This window comes from Malaclemys terrapin, chromosome 14 (genome assembly GCF_027887155.1).
Source record: "Malaclemys terrapin pileata isolate rMalTer1 chromosome 14, rMalTer1.hap1, whole genome shotgun sequence".
Lineage (NCBI taxonomy): Eukaryota > Metazoa > Chordata > Testudines > Emydidae > Malaclemys > Malaclemys terrapin.
In genome coordinates this window covers 42,637,007-42,659,390 of record NC_071518.1, presented here as the reverse complement: position 1 = coordinate 42,659,390, position 22,384 = coordinate 42,637,007, and the positions used below count along the sequence as shown (strand labels likewise).

General features: G+C 47.8%; 1 protein-coding gene across 2 annotated transcripts in view; it reads left to right on the top strand.

The window, feature by feature from the left end:
• Positions 1-11,997, top strand: part of PDPR (pyruvate dehydrogenase phosphatase regulatory subunit) — an 81,179-nt gene extending 69,182 nt beyond the window's left edge. For both annotated transcript variants that reach the window (XM_054048899.1, XM_054048900.1), the window contains exon 18: positions 3,126-11,997. In XM_054048899.1, the coding sequence (XP_053904874.1) occupies positions 3,126-3,530 (405 nt within the window). In that variant the 3' untranslated portion in view covers positions 3,531-11,997. The remainder of the gene's footprint in view (positions 1-3,125) is intronic.
• The last annotated feature ends 10,387 nt before the right edge of the window (positions 11,998-22,384 follow it).

Sequence of the window (22,384 nt, the reverse complement as noted above, 5' to 3'; positions counted from 1 at the left end):
CAGACCCCAATCAATATGGGTCATAAAAAAACTACCTCGTCCTACCCCCAGGATCCTGCCCCCAGTATGCAAACCCATGGATGGGGCACTACTCATGTCCTTTCCAGCTCAATGGCAATATTGGGCTCCATGGGCACCTTATACTTGGGATCACACTTGATATGTCACCAGAGGCAGGGGCAAGACCTGCTTGGTACCACCAGTAGACACATCTGCCACTGAGTCATGACATCAAGCAGTCCCTTCACACGCACGACCTATCTCCGAAAGTGGAAGCGGTTCACACAATGGTGCTCGACCAAACAAACTCTTCCCACTTCCGCACCCCTTCCACTAATACTTGACTACCTCTTAGACCTTAAGCAATCTGGCCTTTCTTTCAGCTCCATCAAGGTCCACTTAGCTGCTATTACAACCTTTCACCACAAGATCAATGATACCTCTGTTTGTGCTCATCCAATCACCAAGTGTTTTCTCAAAGGGCTCCAATCCCTATAACCGGACATTAAACCCCCTACCCCATCATGGGACCTCCATTTAGTATTAACATCCTTCACTCAACAACCTTTCGAGCCACTAGCCATGTGCTCTCTTTTATATCTCTCCATGAAAACAGCATTTTTAGGGTCAATCACCTCCGCCAGACATGCAGGAGAGATAACAGCTCTCATGGTGGACCCACCATACACAATAATTTTTAAGGACAAAGTTACCCTCTGACTACACCCCAAATTTCTTCCAAAAGTGCATTCATCCTTTCACATCAATGACCCTATATAGACACTACCAACCTTCTTCCCTAAACTGCATGCAAATTCCTTCGAATCCACAATGCATACACTGGATGTATGCAGGGCTCTGTCCCTTTATTTGGATAGAACCAAACCTTTTAGGAACTCTTCCAGACTCTTTGTCTCCCTTGCGGAGCGCTCCAAAGGGACACCTATTTCTACCCAGAAACTTTCCAACTGGATCTCGAATTGTATCTGACTGTGCTATCAAATAAAGGATGCAGCTCCTCCAGCTGGCATCAGAACTCACTCCACTAGATCCGTAGCTACCTCCGTGGCTTTTCTACGCAAAGTTCTCCTGGTTGGCATCTGTAAAGCAGCTACTTGGACTTCTGAACATACCTTTGTCAAGTATTATGCCCTTACTCAAGGCCCTCTCACTGACACACGGTTGGGCAGAGCTGTATTATCTACCATATTCCTACCAGATCTGAAGTCCCTACCTCCTTGAGATGCACTGCTTTTCAGTCACCTGGAGTGGAGCACCCACAGGGACATCTCTTGAAGAAGAGGAGGTTACTCACCTGTGCAGTAACTGACGTTCTTTGAGATGAGAGTCGCTGTGGGTGCTCCACTGCCCACCCTCCTCCCCTCTACTTCAGAGTTGGGGTAGTCTCCGTTGTAGAGCAGGAACTGAGGAGACCAGTCGCACATGCATACTATTGAGGCACGCTTGGCACGTGGGGCAGGCTCTGAGCATGTGGGACTGGTACAAGTACAGCTGTCAAAATCTCTGAGCGAAGGCGCAGGGATGGAGCACCCACAGGGACACTCCTCTCAAAGAACTTCAGTTACTGCAGAGGTGAGTAACTTCCTCTTCCCTGTATCTACTTTCAGCCTTGCTTGCTTTGGGGTGAAGATCTGGCCACCTGCTTCCTGCAGTGCAATATAGTGACTGGAGTAGGGATCTGAGAGTCAGGAGACCTGGTTTCTGTTCCTGATTCTGCCACTTGCTACATGTGACTTCAGGCAAGTCACTGAACCGCTGTGCCCTGTTTACTTATCTGTAAAGTAGGGATAATAACTATATTTGTCCAGCTTTGTGAAACAGCCTGCAATCCCCTGATTGTAAGTTAAAGGCTTGAGTGATTCTAGAATAGCTGTTCCTGATTAACTCCATTTAGAAGAGGATTAAGCTAATTTTGAATAAGGGTACATCTACACTACAGGGGGGAGTCGATTTAAGATACGCAAATTCAGCTACGTGAATAGCGTAGCTGAATTCGACGTATCGCAGCCGACTTACCCCGCTGTGAGGACGGCGGCAAAATCGACTTCTGCGGCTTTCTGTCGGCGGCGCTTACTCCCACCTCCGCTGGTGGAGTAAGAGCGCCGATTCGGGGATCCGCGATAAATCGATCCCCGAGAGGTCGATTTCTACCCGCTGATTCAGGCGGGTAGTGTAGACCTAGCCTAAGGCATTCTTATTCTGGAATAAGAACGTCCAAACAGTGAGTTAATCAGGAATGTTTATTCTGCTTTAAATTCACACCCTACCTTAATCCAAATTAATTTCACAGTATAGCCAAACTGTAAATTGCTACTATCGAACTCTAAAAGGATTATCCATGCTAATCCAGAAAGTGGAGAATGATTGCTTTGTTCATAGTTTCCAACAAAGTGAGGAGAGAAACAAAATATAACAAAATCGCACCCTTTTAAAAACACACCCAAAAAATGAAAAGCTGAAGCTAAGGGAAAACAAGGGATTGAAAGAGAAAGTAATAAACAGAGGGCCAGCAGTAGCCATTCTAAAACACCTCAAGGTGGAGAGAACTGGAAGGCAGCAGTCTTCCATTTTTTCCCATAACATTAGCATTGGACCACACGTTAATAGAGATTGCATACCTTCCTGGTGCTGACTGTGTGCACTCTGTCCTCGCCTACCTGTGACCAGATCACATCTTTGCGGGAACTACAGTAATTGTTTACATTGAATGTAATTCTAAGAAAATACAGTGGGTGTTCATTCTGCTTTTAGCGGTATTACCAGTTCCAACAATTTATACATAATAAAATGGGGGAGACTGCTGGAATCAGTAGTACTGGTAAACCTGGAATGAATTTAACTGCACCTCCTATGTTTTTGTATTTTTTTATGCCTGTTTAATGCAGTTCAGCAGCTGAAAACGAGGGAAGGCAAAACACATGAGTGACTCGCCAGCTCCTGTTTCTTTGCAGCTGGGAAGGGACCAGTTTCAGTGGGTAGCGTTTCCATGCTGCATGGCCCTAGGCTGACATTGTATCATTAAGCAGCTGTCACTTAAAATCCAGCAGCTGAGTCGGGCACAGATCACGTGCCCTTCATCAGCTGGCCTTTCCTTCTCTCTCCAGGGGACTGATTTCATTGGCCGGGATGCACTGATGCAGCAGAAGCAGGACGGTGTGTGCAAGCGCTTCACCATGTTCATCCTGGAGGATCATGACACAGACCTTCATCTCTGGCCCTGGTGGGGGGAGCCCATTTACCGCAACGGCCATTACGTGGGCAAGACCACCAGCAGCGCTTACAGCTACACCCTGGATCGCCATGTCTGCTTGGGCTTTGTGCAGAACTTTGATGAGGAAACCAGGGAGGCATTGGTGGTGACACCCGACTTCATTAACCGGGGCGAGTATGAGATTGACATTGCTGGGCAGCGCTTCCAGGCTAAGGCCAAGCTCTACCCCTTCAGCTCCCTCTTCACACAGCGTCGCCGCAAGGATGAGATGGAATTGAGTGGCTACCATGGGAAGTAGAACCACCTGGCCCCACCCCTTCTCCATAACTGGAGTTTGTGTCACCATCCTCCTCTCCTTCCCCACAATCTCCCTCATTCTTCAACCCATACGGTTCCACTTCCTCTTCCCCCTGCTCTTTCCATTTTTAAACCTTTTGGGTGTGTGACATTTTGTACATTATAGAACTAATTTTTCAAACCCTTCCACCCCCTCCCTCAGTCTCTCTCTCTCGCCCTCTTACACCTTCCCATGCCATGTTCCCACACCTCACTCCTCCCATGGCAGCAGCATGGTGTTGAGTGTACAACCGACAGCCCATATGGGAGCAAGCACCTTCAGAAACCCTAGGCTGTACCCCAATGGCTGTTGAGAGGGTGCAAGTGAAGTCTTGAGGACTGTACCCCTCCCACCCCCTGCTGCTTACGGCCTAGAATAGTAGGTGTTTGCTGGCCTGTAGCTCTGTTTTCCTGTCCCCTGGCTAAACCCTTTGGTGTAACCTCACCTGCTGGTTGAAGTGGAGAGGTCAGACCTACCATAGGGTGCACACAGGCCCAACTTAGGAGGTTCCTTCTTGCCAGCCAGTTCCTCTGAGGTCCTCCAGTCCACAGTTCAGAGGGGTCAGTGCATTGATGCACAGAGCAATAGAACCATCAGCTACCTCACTGGCACCACACAAGACGTAACAACATTGTGTGACCAGTGGCAAACAGGCAGGTTTTGGTGGGTTCCAGGCCATCACCGCCCTCCTCTTTTTCCTTTCCAGGGAGTGAGTTTAAGAGGCTTGATCGTGAGGCTGTGTAAGTGATAAAATAGTGCTGATAAGTTTCCTCTTCTGTGTTGGGTCACTGAAAGGGAATGACTTCCTCTGAGTAAGTGAAGATCAACATGTGCACTTCACTCCTACAAAGGGACAGAACTTTGTATTTTTATTCTCAGTGAAAATGTCTATCTCCAACAAGGACTCTTGGCTGCTTTTGTTTCAGCTGCACAGTGGATTCTCTGTGGATTCTCCTTCTTTCTCCTTTGTTTTGCTTTGTGTGTTGGAGCAAACACACTTGTCTGGCTTACACACCAAGCATTAGAATTGGATGTGAGGGTTGTGTTAGTTTGGGAAACGAGAGCAGAGGAAGGGATGGAGTCTTTCATTTTCAGCCAGCAGCCTTGGAGCAACATGCTGCTAACCACTTGGAGATTAGAGTTGAGGTCCCAAGTTTGGTTCCTTGAACCTATGGTGCTCTGAGTGCTGCAGAGCAAAACACTATGCTCCTGGTAAGGGTGGCAATGTCTCTCAGCTATGCCTGCTGGCCCAATGCATGTTTCCTGCCCTTCCCATCAGATCTGTTGCATTTCTGTCTTCCCCATCACAATACTACCTCAGTTGAAGGTAGCTGATTCACTATGCAGGGTCCTGCGGTTAGAAGAGAAAGTGAGTAAGGATCTTTGAATTGCCTTGCCTCAGGAAAATCTCTCTGCACAGTCGTCATGCAGAAACTCACAGACACTCCAGACTACAGAGCGGGGATCCACCCACTCTGAAGCTGACAGCTCTTCACTGATGACAAATAGTTACAGTGGAATGGGAAAGCAAGTGAATGAAGAATGCTAAATTGTATCCTGTGGATTTGTCTCTTAAATTCTTCCTCCTCCCATTGTCAGCTAGATCACAGTAGTGCATTTTCTCTTCCCTTATTTTAAAATTATCCATTAAAACATCTCCAGTAACAACACCCCGCCTCCCCCCCCCCCCCACACACTTCTGGTTCCCCCGCTCTGTGGTTCTCAGCAGCCCTTCCACCGAAGCCAGCATCTTTCTGTCTAGCAAGGAGCACCATTTGACATTGATGTCTGTGGTCACTGAGCTGGCTGAATTGTTTGTCTTTGAGCCAGGAGCCAGAACTTTACCTTGCTGCGTCACTTGCTTTTCCTGTCTTTGGGTGAGCATCAGTAACGTTCCATTTGAGCACAGCGCTACTCAAGACCTGGCTTGGATTTCTGTCTTTTGAAGATTTTCTCCTTTCCTGGCTTCCATCAAGTCTTTGTCCTGCTATTGTAGAAGTAGTAATGTCCCAGAACTTCCCTCCCATACACTGGAAGCTGGCTTTTTGACTGCTGCTGCTGGGGGTAGTAAGAGCAGGTGAGGTGGGAGACTGACACATTTTAATTGTAAAGAACTGGTTGCCAGAGGAGGCTTCCCAAATGGTAAAGAGCTGTACAGCTTTCACAGCTTTTGGGAGTGGAGCACTGGGAATGGCATGGACTGGAGAAGAAACTGGGGACTCAAATGACAGCACTTCTTGGCAGGGTCTTTGTTGGCAGGCAGGAGGTGGAGTCTGCATTGTGGTAGGACATGGATGCACTTGCTGTGGATGGCTGTTTTCTTCCTGTAGTGGCCCACTGTGCTGAGCATGGCTTCCTTTGTAAATGGCAGTTAATACTATTCTAAAAGAATAATAATAATAATGTCTCCTCCTTCAGGATCCCAAAGTGACTTTCAAGCTCTTATGCACATGAGTAACTTCCCTCATAGCTTGAAATGCAGCCACTTTTGGGGTGGAATGTCGCAGCCATTTGACAGGACACAGAAGCAGTACTGGGCATAATAGTTTGGTTGTGGAGGGAATATTGTACCTGGTTAATACTGTTTAGCTAAAATTACTCTAGCAGTGTTATCACCTGAATTGGAATTTGGCCAGCGTACCAGGGCTAGCACCCGAGTTTTAACTAAATGTGCCATAAGGTCTTTCATGACAAAGTGGACAGGGTCTTCGTTTTACAGCCACTCCATAACATTTACATCCCCCATGCTGGGGCATTTGTTCAGTACTGAGTCAGAAGAATGCCACCTAGTAAATCCACCAATACAATTTTCCGCAGCACATGTGGTTCTCCTTGGAGGTCTCCTACAAAGTACTGATCAGTCCTGACCTGTCTTGTGTTATCTGGCCCATTGCTGTGTCTTTGTTATAGAGTACTGGCTGATAACCCACAGAAAGAGGTTATTACTTAGTACCTGGCAAGGTTAAGGAAAACTTCTCCTCCTCCCCTTACTATATAGCACCAAGGCACTTCTGCAGTGGAATGCATCAGTCACTTTACACAGTCAGTGCTACATAACAGTTTAGGAGGGAAAGTGAAAAATATTTTATACCACAATGGAGAATTCTGGGTAGACTGAATATAACTATCTGAGTTTGAATTGAACCAGGGCACCCTTCACTGTCTTAGGAGGAGTGTTATAATGTGGAACTTTTAATGACCACAGCTGGTCAGGAGCACACAAAAAACCACTATCTATTAGTCTCACAGCAATAAGGAATCCCTGAAGAAGAGCATTTTTTTTTATATGGCTTCCCCATCCCAAAGTGGTCCATACCTAGGAATATAAACTTGTCTGCGTAGCATGGGTGACTTTTGCCCTTTTCACTTTTGCAGAGTTAATAGCGCCCTTTCTGTCCAGGTCTATTTAACCCTGAAGTACCCACATATGAGGGTGAAGATTTTGTAATGGTGCCACACAGGTATGGTGTAATTCCATCCACGTCTGTCTCTTCCTGCTGGGATGGTTAAGTATTACAATGGTACCATTTTGAAATGAGACAGTTTGGCAATTGGCTGTCTCCCAGTTCAGACGCACCCACTCTGGCCTTACCTGTTACCAGGCCTTTCTCTGACTTTGGCTTAGCCTCTGTGCCTGTGCTCTTTGAAGTCTAGCCTTTTCCTTGGTAGAGTCTTTTTTTCCCTTTGTGCTGCTAACAAATAATTTGACTTTGGCAGCTTGAGTGCTTGCCAGCGGACAGTCACATGATGGATTGTGAAATACCGTACTAGGCACCAGGGTCTTGCAAGGAGCTTCTACCTTTTCCATAATGTTTTCATACCCTGAAAGGGAAACTGCAGTGTAAAGATTCTACCTATTGTATCTAATTACAAAGAATAAAGTGCGTAAGGGAGAAAAAAATAACAAGTTGGAAGCTGCCATCTTGGCTTTGATGCAAAGTAAGACTGAAAACAACCCCTCATTAAAAAGCAATGGGAATCTGAGCTTCGGAAATGTTGTAACACACAGTTCTCGTGCTGTCTGATGAAGTTGGCATTTTCAGTCCTCCTTGACACCACAAGACTGGAAAAATATAAGGGTCCCTTCTTCAGACTCATTCTCCCCGTTCCGCCCCCAATAACATATACACCTGTGGATCACACTTCTGGAGACACTTCCATCCCTAGATTTCTGGGGCTGTCCCTTGGTGCTCTGCAGAGCTGGCTGCTCTTTCAGGATTCCCTTTGGGAACCCTCTTCACCCCAGGACCCGTATCCTTTCTCTCTCTTCTCTATCACTCTCCTCTTGGCTGATCTCATCGGCTATACATGGTCTCTTGCATCACTTCTGTGCTGATGACTCTCAATCTACCTCTGCCCAGTACCTCCTCCAGGATGTCTAGCCATCTCCTCAAACTTAACCTGGCTAAGTCTGCTCTTCACCTCTCCTCTTCCGTCTCCCTTCCCCCCTTTTCACATCACACTCTCCTCCCACCCACCCCAGCTCACAGCCTTTACTATCTTTGACTCCTCTGTTTCCTGCTGTTCTCTCATCCAAGTTCTCACCAAGTCCAGTTGCTTTTCCCTTCACACATCTTCGTCCCCCCCGCCAAAATCCTGGTTCATGCCTTGTTCTCTGTGACTACTGTAAGTTCCTCCTCCTTTTCAGTCTATCCACAGTGCTTCCTTTCCTACACTCCAACCAAGTCCACCCCAAATCCCTTTATTGGTCTTTCTGCATCAAGTTCAAACTCCTCAGCTTCAAGATGCTACACAACTCTGCCCCCATCTGCATCCCACCCCGCCCTCTGCCCTCTCTCTTTGTTTAATCCTCCCTTTGTCTCCTCCCAGTCCTTCCTTCATGCTGCTTCTCATGCTGCCCACACCCTACAAGTCTGCAGTGACTTCCCTTTGTCAGTGGCACACAGCATCCCTCTGCATTCAGATCCCTGCTTTCACTCCAGCTATCTCAGCTGGTTTTCCACCCACCATCTGTTTTTTATTTACCCTACTCTGTTCTCAGATGTAAAATTCTGATCTTCCAAGATTCAGTCTCAACATGTCACCCTTGTCCATTCCTCCCTCCCCAACCTGTTGTGATTTCCAGAGTTCATCTTAATAGTTGGTGAGGTCTCTCAGTCAAGGGATTATGTATGTTTTCTGTGAGGCTCCATGCAGATGTACGGTGCTAGATGCCCACTGAATAATAGTGATGAGTGCAGACATTCACTTTCCACCAGAAACTACTCTCCATTGCCTCTCCTTTTCCTAGAAGGAGTCAAGCCAAATCAGAGGTTGTGATGGAACTGCTTGTGTATGCAGAGCTTGGAGTACCGGTCTCATTAAAAGGCAAATTCATGCAAGCAGTGCCTAATTCTAAAGAGGTAACATCAACATCTGTACGCCCAGTATTGGACCTACCCTTTTGTCATTCATAAATTTTCCAAATGTGCGTTTGTTTTGTTCCTTAAAAATGTTCAGAAGCCCTACAAAAACAAACCAATATCTAGGGGTGAAAAAGGAAAGTTCCTTCCAAATGCAAGAGTTTTGCTTATTTTTAAAACAAAGGCTTATATCCTGGTGGGTACAGAAAAATATTCATAATTTTTCAGATTTCGGTCACCCCAGGTTATTTTTGTAATTTTTATCATAGTGCCTATGGAGGCAAACATTTTGGTTAAGTTTGGGAAGGAATTTCAGTTCTACTCACCTCTCTTCAGTCATCACACGCGTGCATGTCTGTCTCGCACTCTCTCTCTCGGTTTGTAAGGGGAGAAAACCTAATGCTATTTAAGGCAAATTAATTCAGCTGTTTGGGTTAAGGAAATCAATCAAATCTTCTTTTTTACACTTAAAGAAAGAGAATAAACTTGCTCAAACAATTGAACATTCAAAACTTGATATGCTCATAGTCCTCAATGAGCACAATCCATGTTGAGTTTGAGGAAGGAATACTTAACAAGTCTAAATGTCTTAATGCTTTATGTTAGATGTTTGTGCACAGGCAGTGCATACTGCTTGATTTGTTACTGCAGGTACTGTATTTGCAGAGCAGGCACTAACGCCAGCAGGGGCTGTTGAGTAAATGCTGAAGGCACTGGAAGTTACCAGAGTGCATTTGTTCCTCTTCCTTTGCTGCAGAGGTGGAATTTGCACAAAAGTGGTGTGGGAATTAAATCAGTAGGGAAACACCTATCAGATGCATGGTTTCCATTTCTGAACAAATGTCAGTAGGTAACACTTTTTCAAGAGTGGAACTGTGCAATTAAGGGGGACAGAAAAACACCAGTGAAACTGTCGTTAAGGTCCTTTGTTTAAAGAAAAAAGCCTCCACTGGCGTAAAATGTGCTTCATGGCCCCATTGCTTTCTGGCTTTTAGAAAACAAAATGAAATCCTCCATCTGAATGTTGCATTACTGTAGGCTTTAGTGTTTACACACCAAGCCAGGGCATTCAGGAGTTAAGGCTTTCAGAGCAACGTGAACTTCACCATGTTGCTCTTTTGTCCAGTCTCTTTGTTTATGCAGGTAGCTTCTGGATTTCTTGACTCCTGTATATTTAAATACTTCACTTTATTACATGACTAACGTGTAGGCTTGCATTGGAGTTGCAATATAAAGCGTGCAATATTTATATATTGCTGGTATTACAATTACTGTCTAAGACGATTCACCTACGAAGGTATGTGCATCAAGGGAGACCATGAAGGTTACAAAGAGAAAGATATGCATGGTTGTATATGAACAGCTTCCTGACCAAATGACAACAAACAGCTGATCTTGCCAAGTGTATGTTTGATACCCACCTCTGTTACAAATACAGTGGTTATCCAGGAGCTGCCCCACATGCTTATGGCACAGTTCTGTTTTGTAGCATAGAAGGGACAGTCCAGGCTCTTGCACCTCTTAGGGACATGGTCAAGATCCCTTCTATGCTACAAAATCTTTTAAGTGTATTGGGAGCCAGCTGGATACCCTTGACTGGACCTAGCTCTGATTCTGTTCCACTGGTATGGTTGCATTTACACCTTTTACTGAGTGTGATTCTACTATGTTAGGGTCATGTGTCGATACAGATTCATCTCTCTGGGGTCTAAAACTGGCCGTCTTGGCTGCTGTTATGGCTTCAGAGAAAGTTGAATAGAGGTCTGGTCACGTGATCATCTGAGAGAGTAATGATGCAAGCTCTACGTGAGGGAGGCAAACTTACTCCTGACACTGAGAATCAATCTCTATAGACTAGCTCCCAGGCATGCAGTTTTCTCACAGTTCCATAGTATTTGATAGTGATGTTTCGCTGGCACCTCTCCCTCCAGAACATGGTGTCTGCTGTCAGATCTGCTAATGGATTGGCCCAAATAACGGTCTGAGTGAAATGTTTTAAAACTCCCTTCATGGGGTCTCTTGGGTTTAGTTATTGCCTGGATCATCATTTATGTAAGCAGCCTGCTTCCTTTTCGCCTGATCCTTACCCCAGGCTCTGGATAACATTCTGTTACAGCTGCTTGGACTTGGCAGCCCACACTGTTACTGATGCACTGCTTTTCCGGGGAACTGAGTTGTACAGTGCAAGCACTTCTGCTTTCCCTGCTTAACTCCAGAGTTGCACCTTGTACAGCACAAAACATGACAGCTCTTTCCTGACCAGAGACTGCCACCCTCGGAACTGCACACAGAATTAGGCATACCTTCTTTGGGTGACTCTTATTTTCATTCTCAGTGGCACCTTAAATTTGTTTGTCCATCAGAATGTGATCCCTTCATAACCATCTGCGCTTCCCCCCCCCCCCCCAAGAACCAAGTTTATAGGGCTAGGTGAATTTTTTAATTAAAGTTTTTTAAAAATGTGCCATCATTTCTCTAGCAGAACAAGAATTGGAGCTGTGAAAACATTTATAGTCTCACTATTTTCTAGTGCCTTATGCTTATGAATGTTGTGTAATGGATGCATCTGATGCAGGAGAGAGCCACAATCAACTATGTTAACATGATTCCTCAGCCATTACAAACAACCACCTCTCCCCTTCCAAAGAGAATGTGTTTCAGCAGATGGATACAAATGGATCATTTCTAGGAGTACAAATTATGCTTTTAATTGCTTTGAACTCTTGGGATGTAGAAAATCTCAGTGTTACTGTAAGATATTGTACTATATTGTCTGCCTTTGTGGAGAGCAGCAGCCTCACCTCTCTTACAGCATTTAGAATGAGAACATATTTATGCAGACACAGAAACCCCTTTAATAATTGGAGCCAGTTCTGGGAGACCTAAATGGCTGATCCCAAGTGCACAAGAAAAGGTGGGCTTGCTGTTCTCTGCCAATGCCATGTTATTACCTACTTTGTATGCTGTATTTATATCATGCTGTGTTTCAGTTAATAATTTCCATCCTTGTTGGTTTACAGGTTACTAGGTTTGTATATTAATAAAGAGACATTTTAACTACTCTTGTCACAGAATTCCAGGGGCCATTCTTTGCATAGAAAAGCCTCATTATGTTCTTTACTCTGGTTTCTGACCACTCTCCCCATTAATATTTACGCAGGTGTGTGTAGCCAGAATGAGGGAGCATTTGGCATCATTCACTCTGGGGAACGGGAAACCATACCCAGCTACTGGGTATGTCTCAACTAGAGACGTAAGTTGACCTATATTAGGTCAACTTACAGCCACCGCAGTAATTACTGCGGAGGTGCATGTTCACACTATCCTCCTTGGACTGGCGGGGCATGTCCTAACCAGGAGCGCTTCCAGCGACTTAAGAGGGGCAGTGTGTGGTGCTGAGAGCCCGGTCTCAGCTCTGCTGGCAGCTCCCTGCTGTGAGCCCGAGTGTCTCCCCACCCCAGATTTCGTATCTGAGGTCTGCTTGCAGTGTATGCCCTAGCCCCGGGCATTGCTCTTAACTGCACCATAGCGCGAGTGTAGAATGTAGTGAGTTCTGCAGAGGAGAGGTGCTGCTCCCAGCCTGTGTCCTGGGAGCAGGGAGTCAATAATTTATTTATAAAACAGAGGTAGGGAGATAGAAAGGGCTGGTAATGAAATTAAATTAAGGATCTGGAAGTTGTTAGATGAGCCTGAAAGCATTGCTAGGCACTCCACTTCCTAGATCTGTAAAACAGGAATCCCTCTGCACGGGGGTGGTGAAGAGAGACCGCAGGGAATGAGCAATTTTTATCAGTATAGAAGAAATATAGTGAGGTTAGATTCAGAAAACAGGGAGTTGTTGTCTGCAATCTGGCTAAATGTGTTTTCATGCCCAGGGGATGCACAGGGTGCAGCCTGGGACTGTGCGACCACTGAGCCCCCTTAACTCTCCAGCCTGGGCTGTTTCTCACAATGCTTTGCTAGTGGCAAGCAGCAACCCCCTCCAGGCGCTGTGATCACTCAGCACAACAGAATGTGGAGCCCCCCACCCAGCTAGATTGCATGAATGCTCCCAGAGCCACTCATGAATCACACAGAGAAAAGCACCAGCCAAATCCCCCTAGCACTGTATGGTAGGAATATGCCATCTTGCACTGCTCAAGATGAACAATGCAAATTTACTAATTGGTTCTCCACTTCATCAATGGAAAGTGGATATACACCAGCCTTTGCAAACTTGAGCAGATTTACCACATGCTTCAGGCAAACTCACTGGTAAAGATAAACGGCAAAACAAATTTATTGACACAGAAAAGATAGATTTTAAGTGATAGGTAAAGTCTGAGTTAGTTACCACAAGAAAATAAAATATAAGCACGCAGTCTAAATTCTCAACCCTATTAGACTGGGCAACATCTAGATTAAGCAGTTTCTCTCACCCCACTGGATATTGCAAGTCCTTAATATACAGGTTTGTCCCTTAAACCTGGGCCAATCTCCTTTGTTAGAATCATAGAATATTAGAGTTGAAAGAGATCTCAGGAGGTCATCTAGTCCAATCCCCTGCTCAAAGCAGGACCAACACCAACTAAATCATCCCAGCCAGGGCTTTGTCAAGCCGGGCCTTATAAACCTCTAAGGATGGAGATTCCACCACCTCCCTAGGTAACCCATTCCAGTGCTTCACCACCCTCCTAGTGAAAAAGGTTTTCCTAATATCCAACCTAAACCTCCCCCACAGCAACTTGAGACCAGTACTCCTTGTTCTGTCATCTGGTTCCACTGAGAACAGTCTAGATCCATCCTCTTTGGAACCTCCTTTCAGGTACTTGAAAGCAGCTATCAAATCCCCCCTCATTCTTCTCTTCTGCAGATTAAACAATCCCAGTTCCCTCAGCCTCTCCTCATAAGTCATGTGCTCCAGCCCCCTAATCATTTTTGTTGCCCTCCGCTGGACTCTTTCCAATTTTTCCACATCCTTCTTGTAGTGCGGGGCCCAAAACTGGACACAGTACTCCAGATGAGGCCTCACCAATGTCGAATAGAGGGGAATGATCACGTCCCTCAATCTAACAGGAGTACTTGTGGCACCTTAGAGACTAGCATCCGAAGAAGTGGGTTGTAGCCCACGAAAGCTTATGCTCTAATAAATTTGTTAGTCTCTAAGGTGCCACAAGTACTCCTGTTCTTCTTTTTGTGGATACAGACTAACACGGCTGCTACTCTGAAACCTGTCCCTCAATCTGCTGGCAATGCCCCTACTTATACAGCCTCAAATGCTGTTAGCTTTCTTGGCAACAAGGGCACACTATCGACTCATATCCAGCTTCTCGTCCACTGTAACCCCTAGGTCCTTTTCTGCTCTGGAGAGCACTTTGAACTCCGATGCACTAGCCTGGTACACAGGAAAAGCCCCGGGAACTTTTTAATTTCATTTCCTGTTTGGTCAGTGTGGCGAACTCAGTAGCACAGGTGACCATGCAGTCCCCCCAGAATCATAGAGTGTAGAATGTTTTACGCTCCCCCTATCATCCCCGTCCCTGAGGTTATCGCAGATTAAAAGGTGAAAAAAACGCACTCGCGATGACATGTTTTCTGAGGTCATGCAGTCCTCCTGCACTGATTAATGTATGGAGGCATTCAGTGGCAGAGGCCAGGAAAGAATTAAGTGAGCACAAAGAGCGGAAGCAGACGGGAGGCTGAGGCTAATGGGGGAGCAAATGGACATGATGAAGCATCTGTTGGAGCTGCAGGAAAGCCAAGAAGAGCACAGACCCCAGTTGCATCCACTATATAACCGCTTTCCCTTCTTCCCATGTTCCATAGCCTCCTCACCCAGACGCCCAAGAACGCGGGGTGGGGTGGGGGGGAAAGGCTCCAGGCACCCAGCCACTCCACTCCAGAGGATGGCCCAAGCAACAGAAGGCTGTCATTCAAACAATTTGATTTTTAGTGTGGCTACAATAAGCAATGTGGCCTTCTCCTTCCCTCCTCCCCTACCCCATCCGGGCTACCGTGTCCATTTTCTCTCTCTCTCTCTCTTTTTTTTTTTTTTTGACACACACAACTGTCACACCGAAGCCTGGCCAGTCATGAAACTGGTTTTCAAAGCCTCTCTGATGCGCAGCGTGCCCTGCTGTGCTCTTCTAATTGCCCTGGTGTCTGGCTGCTCAAAATCGGAGGCCAAGTGATTTGCCTCAACCTCCCACCCCGCCATAAATGTCTCCCCCTTACTCTCACAGATATTATGGAGCACACAGCAAGCAGCAATAACAATGGGAATGTTGGTTGCGCTGAGGTCTGACCAACAGCGCCAGTGAGCTTTTAAACACCCAAAGGCACAATCTACCACCATTCTGCACTTGCTCAGCCTATAGTTGAACTGCTCCTCACTACTGTCCAGGCTTCATGAATGGATCCCCTGATCTCCTCACTGGGAGCAGGAGAGCAGAGTTGCAGGGGAAGTGATGGAGCCGTACACTATGCCCTGGAGGTTGCTAGGAACCAAGCAGGGAAGACGTTCCCAGAACCTCTGGCCAAGCTACATGTCCGATGAGATGGTTACCAGTCGTACTGCACCGTCTGCTGCCAGCAGCACCCAGGAGGACCAGTACGGATCCCCTGAGCTCATTGCTGGAGAGCAGGAGAGCAGAGTTGCAGTGGAAGCGGTGGAGGACGGCAGTTAGCAGTCCTACTGCACCGTCTGCTGCAAAGGCAAGCAGCTGCTGCTGTGTAGCAATGCCAGCTGCTGCAGGTGCTTCTGTGTCGAATGCTTGGAGGTCCAGGTAGGGCAAGGTACCTCGGCCAAGGCAAAAGAGCAAGAGCCCTGGAGCTGTTACATGTGTCAACCACAGAAGTGCTATGGGTGTTACAGTGCCGACCAGACTGGAATGTACGGCTGCAAGCCTTCTTCATCAGTGACAAAGGACAAGAATATGATGCACATTTCCCAGAGTCACTACCCTTGATAACAGAATGTCAATGATTGCATTGGCTACTTGGATCACAGCAACCTCCAGAGTAAGCTTGCCCACAACAGCAGCGGTGAGCTGAGCGGGCTCCATGCTTGCTGTGGTATGGCATCTGCATAGGTAACACAGGAAAAAAGGCGCGAAACAATTGTCTGCCGTTGCTTTCACGGAAGGAGGGGCAACTAATGACATGTACCCAAAACCACCTGTGACAATGTTTTTGCCCCATCAAGCATTGGGAGCTTAACCCAGAATTCCAATGGGCGGAGGAGACTGCGGGAACTGTGGGATAGCTACCCACAGTGTACCGCTCCGTAAGTCGATGCTAGCCACGGTAGTGAGGATGCACTCCGCCAACTTAATGCGCTTAGTGTGGACATAAACAATCGACTGTATAAAATTGATTTCTAAAAATCGACTTCTATAAAATCTACCTAATTTCGTAGTGTAGACATACCCTGAGACAGGAGATGAGGAATGATCGAGAGCTTGATCAACGGCTGGACACCAAGTTGAAGGAGGTAATGGTACCAAGCTATGTCGACCAGGTAGGTACTGTGAAGATGACTGGTTTTGTCCTGTCTGATCTTGTTCAACACCCTTAGAATTATGGGGTTGGAGGAAAGGCAACAGACTCTTCCAGGGTAGAAGGGAGGCGCCTCCCAGGGAGTGGTGACCTAAGCATGCCTTTGAACAGAAGACTTCTGTAGAGGAGCGGACTCATCCCTGCAGCGCCTCCTGCTGGTGACTTCCGGGAATTAGCTCGATTTCCAGCCTGGAGCGCCCTCTGCAGGCCTGTGTCCCACTGCCAATTGGCCCCTGTGTCCCTCCCTGGACTCCAGTGCCCTGTTAGCTGGGGTGCTGCCCCCTGGCAGTAACCCCTTTCTCTCAGGGTCTCCCCTTCTTGGGGAACCCCCACCCACTATCCCCACCTCGCCTCAGTATAAGGCTACTGCCAGTCATCGTCTAGCCCCCGTGCCCTGGGGCAGACTGCAGTATCAGCCTACTCATCACTGGCAAGGCTGGGTTTGGACCTGCTGCCTTGGCCTACCCCTGGCTTTTCCCTGCCACAGCCCTCTCCCTGGCTGTTTTAAGCCCTTCAGGGCAGGAGTGGGGTAACCACCCTGCTACTACTTCCTATTCTCGGAGGTGGTGAAAAGATCAATCTCTGGCCATCTCCAGCTCAGAAATATGCTGTGAAAATCCTGATAAAGTTTGTAGATGACACAAATATTGGGGGAGTGACATAATTGAAAGAGATTTTTATTTTGAGAGAGAGAGATCCTGCTGTGAGCACTGCCATCCCACGGGTCCCTGCTCAGGCCCAGAGTGGTTCCATGCCCCCCAACCCCCACCTGAGTGCTGGCATTGGCTGGGTACTAACACACTTCTCTTCTAATCCTGGCTCCTCTGCCAGGCTGTGCCCAGGGAGCAGCTTGCTTTCCTCAGAGCAAACCCCCATGCAGCTCCCCCTGGAGCCAGCGGTAAGGAGCACCAGCCCTTTCCCCTGGGCTCCATCACCAGTGGCTGCTGGCTTATAGAGAGAACCACCCCAGCAAATTAGACAAGCACACACAAGTGTGTGTCACTAAATATGAATCTCAAACACAGCAGGTCTGTAACAAATCTATCGCAGGCTGCTATGTTTGCAATTCATATTTAGCAGCAGGGCATCTTCCCCACTGCCGCTGAGCCCATGCACAGACTGCGCAGTCAAGGTCATAAGAGCATAAGAACGGCCATACTGGGTCAGACCAAAGGTGCATCTAGCCCAGTATCCTGTCTTCCGACAGTGGCCAATGCCAGGCGCCCCAGAGGGAATGAACAGAACAGGGAAACCTCAACTGATCTATCCCATCGCCCATTCCCAGCTTCTGGCAAACAGAGGCTAGGCACACTATTCCTGTCCATCCTGGCTAACAGCCATTGATGGACCTATCCTCCATGAATTTAGCTAGTTCTTTTTTGAACCCCTTACAGTCTTGACCTTCACAACATCCTCTGGCAAGGAGTTCCACAGGTTGACTGTGTGTTGTGTGAAGAAATAACTATCTTGAGTAGTTTTGTATCATCTGCAAATTTTGCCACCTCACTGTTTACTCCTTTTTCCAGATAATTTATGAATGTGTTGAACAGCACTGGTCCCAGTACAGACCCTTGGGGGGCACCACTATTTACCTCTCCCCGTTCTGAAAACTGACCATTTATTCTTACCCTTTGTTTCCTATCTTTTAACCAGTTACTGATCCATAAGAGGACCTTCCCTCTTATCCCCTGACAGCTTACTTTGTATAAGAGCCTTTGGTGAGGGATCTTATCAAGGCTTTCTGAACATGTCTGGCAGTACGTGAAGCAGTGGACGTTTCCTAAGGGGTTTGGAACGCTGGATTCAACCCACAAGCCATAGACTGTGGTGGCTGTAGAGTGCTCTAAAGTATTGCATCTAACTGCCCCTTGTAGACTCTGCTGGTGAACTAGGGACCTTTTAGAGCACGGCAGCAGGGACTGCACCTGGCAGTAAGGGACCTTTTCTAGCGCACCAGCAGGGTCTGTATGTGGCAGTTTGAGAACTGGGGACCTTTTAGAGCAGTGTTTCTCAAACTGGGGCTTGCAAGACTATTGTTGGGGGGGTGTCATGAGAGCAGTGGCTGCTGGCTGGGTACCCAGCTCTAAAGGCAGTGCCGCCAGCAGGGGCACCACAGAAGTAAGGTATGAAGGGGGGTCATCACAGCCTGAAATATTTTCATAGGGGGTCCCAGTAAAAAAAGTTTGAGAACCCCTGTTTTAGAGCGTGCCAGCAGAGTCCACATGCAGCAGTTAGAGACCTTTTAGAGTGCACAAGCAGGGTCTGCGTGTGGCAGTTAGAGCACAGCACTTTAGAGAGTGCTATAGCTTACATCTCCAGTCACGGGCGGAGACTCCAGTACCTATGTAGATCCAAGGGCAGAATGAAGGGGTGGCCATAATGGGAGTGGAGGTGGGAGAGGTCCTGGCCTATCCCAGCCTATGAGAAGAGAGGGGAGGGTAGCTGGGAGCCTTTCCCCATTCCACTGGAGATGCTCTCACCCCCAGTGCTGTGAGGTGCTCAGCAGTGGGTAAGCATGGAGGAAGCTGGGATGCTGTAGCCAGGCAGGGGAGCGCAGGGCCTGAAGTTGCTGGAAGCTGAGGGCAGAGCTGAAGTGATGTCAGAACTCTGGTAGCAGGACAGCTGGACAATAGAGCACCTCGGAGGGAGCAGGAGCCGGGCACAGAGGGGGAGGCGGGGCTGTGCGGGGAGTCAGCCCCTGTTTCCCTGGGCCTCCCCCCTGCTCTCTTATTGCCCCATCTTCCTCCCAGCTCCTCTCCACTCTTCACCCCACTTGCCTCAATTCACCCACCCACCACTGTCCATCCCCCCTCTCTCTAGGCGCAGCTGCTCAGCTGGGGAAGGACAGAGGCATGGTCCCAGACTCAAGGGGATGAGGGAATGATCAGGCCTTTCAGAGCTGGAAGTAGCATCCCCCTGGCTGAGTGCCAGTCACCAGGGCTGTCCTTACCCATACGCAAAGTATGCAGCTGTGTAGGGCACCAGGAAATTTGGGGCACCACATTTCCTGGTGCATTGCACAGCTGCGTGCTGCTCCAGTCCCTGCTCCACCCCAGCCCTGCCCTCACTCCACCCCTTCCCCAAAGCCTCCGCCCTCCCCCGCCTCTTCCCTTCCCAGCCCCACCTCTTCCTGCCCCTGCTCCGCCCCACCCCCACTCCCACCCCCACTCCTCTGAGGATTGAAGCAGGGCTGGGCCTGCACTCACTGGTGGCAGGAAATGCAGTGGCCTAGCCCCAGCTGTGCCATCGGTGAGTGCAAGGGGGTGGTTCTCCCCTGCCCCCCAAGCCAGCCATGCCCCCCTGAGGAGGCCTGGGGCCAGACTCCCCCCGCCCCGCACAGAGGCCTGGGGCCGCATGCAGTCCCCCCCCTGGTGGGGTGCTTAGGGCCCCAGAATAGCTAGGGACAGCCCTGCCAGTCATGAGCCCTGTGCAATCCCAGGAGAGCCTGGCCCATCCCTCACCCCCATGCTGATCCCTCCCAACCTTACTCCCATCGCCATGAGCATAGCGGTGTCTTCGTGTGCTGGGCCCAGATCCAGCCCCCAAATTAACCTGTGTATTACTTTTGGGTTACTGAAAACAAGGGAAATGTAAAACAAACGAACAAAAATCTTTATTATGTTAACTAACTTAAGCTGTTTAAGGTTGCGTCCTACAGACCAAAAGATATCACACCACACAAACACTAGAAGATACCGGTACACAGAGAAGGAACCCCCAAGCATCAAGAAAGGAAAAATGAAGAGCTTTATAAATGTAAGCAGAGTCAGAATGAGCTCTACCCTGACATCTGGTGGTGAATTATGGCGAGTGTGGAAATGAACTCCAGGGGCTGATCTTGTTTGCATAGGCACACCCACTCGCCTGGCATGAAACAACAGCAACTCAAAGTGGTTACTTTGGTGTGGGATCCCCAGTTTCTCTGTTATTGGGGCAGGAAGAATAAAGTTTTGTTACCCTGATTCTGTGAATCAAGGCCAGTGGAACTGTTGTATGACAGAAGGACTGAGTGAGTCCTTCACCATTACCTAAGTAGCACTTGCTTGACAAGGGGCATGGGTTACAAAACCCAGTGAGAGGATGGGGACAGGTAGTTGTACCTGATCGTATGGGCCCCCTCTGAGGGTTTGAAACACCAATTGCACTACCTCCTCTCTCTACTGTTGAATGTCAGAGCTAACTTTGATTCCATTAGGAGTCTAGTTACAGGCTGCTGAGCTGAATTCACTTTGGGCCAATGGTGCACTAGCATTGGGGCTCCCTTACTCTGAGCTGAAATTGCTAAGAGCTGAACTCACAAAAGAGCTAAAGTTAGTAAGAGCTGAGATCACTGAGGCTGTGTTAACTAGTGGGGGAGCCTGAAGCTATATTGCTAAGCGGCTGGTGGAGCAGCTAGCAGAGTGAAGCCTCACGGGGACGGTTGAAGCAGAGCTGGGCGGCTCACAGGTCGGTGAGCAGAGCAGAACCGAGCCTTGTGGGAGAGGCCCAAGGACGGCTGAAGTGGAGCAGAGCTGAGCGACTCACAGGTCGGTGAGCGGAGCAGCTGCCAGAGCAGTTCATGGGACGGCGGGAGCGGCTCACAGGACAGCTGGTGGAGTGGAGTGGCTCGTGGTGAAGGCTGCGGCAGAACCCCACGGAGAGGCAGCCGGTCGGCCTCGGATCACGTAAGGTGCCCCTTAACACCCTGCGCGCGCCCCCCCCCCTTGAACTCTGGGGCTGCACTGACCAGGGACAGAGACTTTGGGGGGTTGTTGGACTTTTGGGACTTTGGTGATTCTTGGGTTGCTGGTTTCAAGAACCAATGGGAAAGGACACAGCCCAATTTGCTGGGGTGGGTTTTTTGCTCATGGTTTGTGTTATGAATCCTGTTTGTGGTGTTTTTCCAATTTAATGCTGATGTCGTTTACCTCATGTTATTAAACATTTTCTGTTACACTCAATCTCCGTGCTTGCGAGAGGGGAAGTATTGCCTCTTAGAGGCACCCAGGGGGTGGTATGTAATTGTCCCAGGTCACTGGGTGGGGGCTCGAGCCGGTTCTGCATTGCGTTATTGAAACGGAAACAGTGAGCTAACCTGTTTAACCAACACACTGATAAAAATCAACAAACAAATGGCAGAAAACAACATGAAGGCAAGGAAAAAACAAAATGGTAAGCACCAGTCATAATTTGGGTTAGTGACACTACATCCTAACTCAGGCATATGTTATTCAAAACAATCTTGTTCAGGTACCAATTGGGTACCAATATTACATCCTAACACAGCAATATTAAAAAAAATTGATTACTGTCCATTTAGTAGGTTATCTGGAAGACAGCATCCATAAGAAACAACTGGATCTACATCAGCTACTGGTGTATCACAGAGCCGTGCAACCAATGGAACAAGAAAGCTAGCTGTTCCTGTTTCCTGCCCAGTGAAGCTTACCCGAGGGTGACAACCAGCAGTAGGGGTAACCTATAACATGGATGGACAGTACTGTATAGTAACTAATTACAGAACATTTATATATAAAGGTCTCATTTATAATGTCACTACTCCAAAGTTCTGTTTTACTTCTCATATACATAGCACTGTGGGACACACTGTAATAATATCTATCCCAATATTTCAAAACACTCAGCTCACTACTACTACTAATACAGATGCTAACTGTAATTGCCCTAATAGGGTGTGTTGCCACCTGCAATACCATAAGGGCCAAATCACAACACCACATTAAAAAAGGATTGTTATGCTTGAATATAAGGTGGTGTCATATATACAGATACATACACTCTCTTTATATATATACACTGATATACACTACAAATATATGCACCATATCCATATTACTCATATATATTAATTATATGGGAGTGCCACCAAGGCTCAATCATAAAACTACATTCCTCAATCAAAGTCCCAGGCCTAAC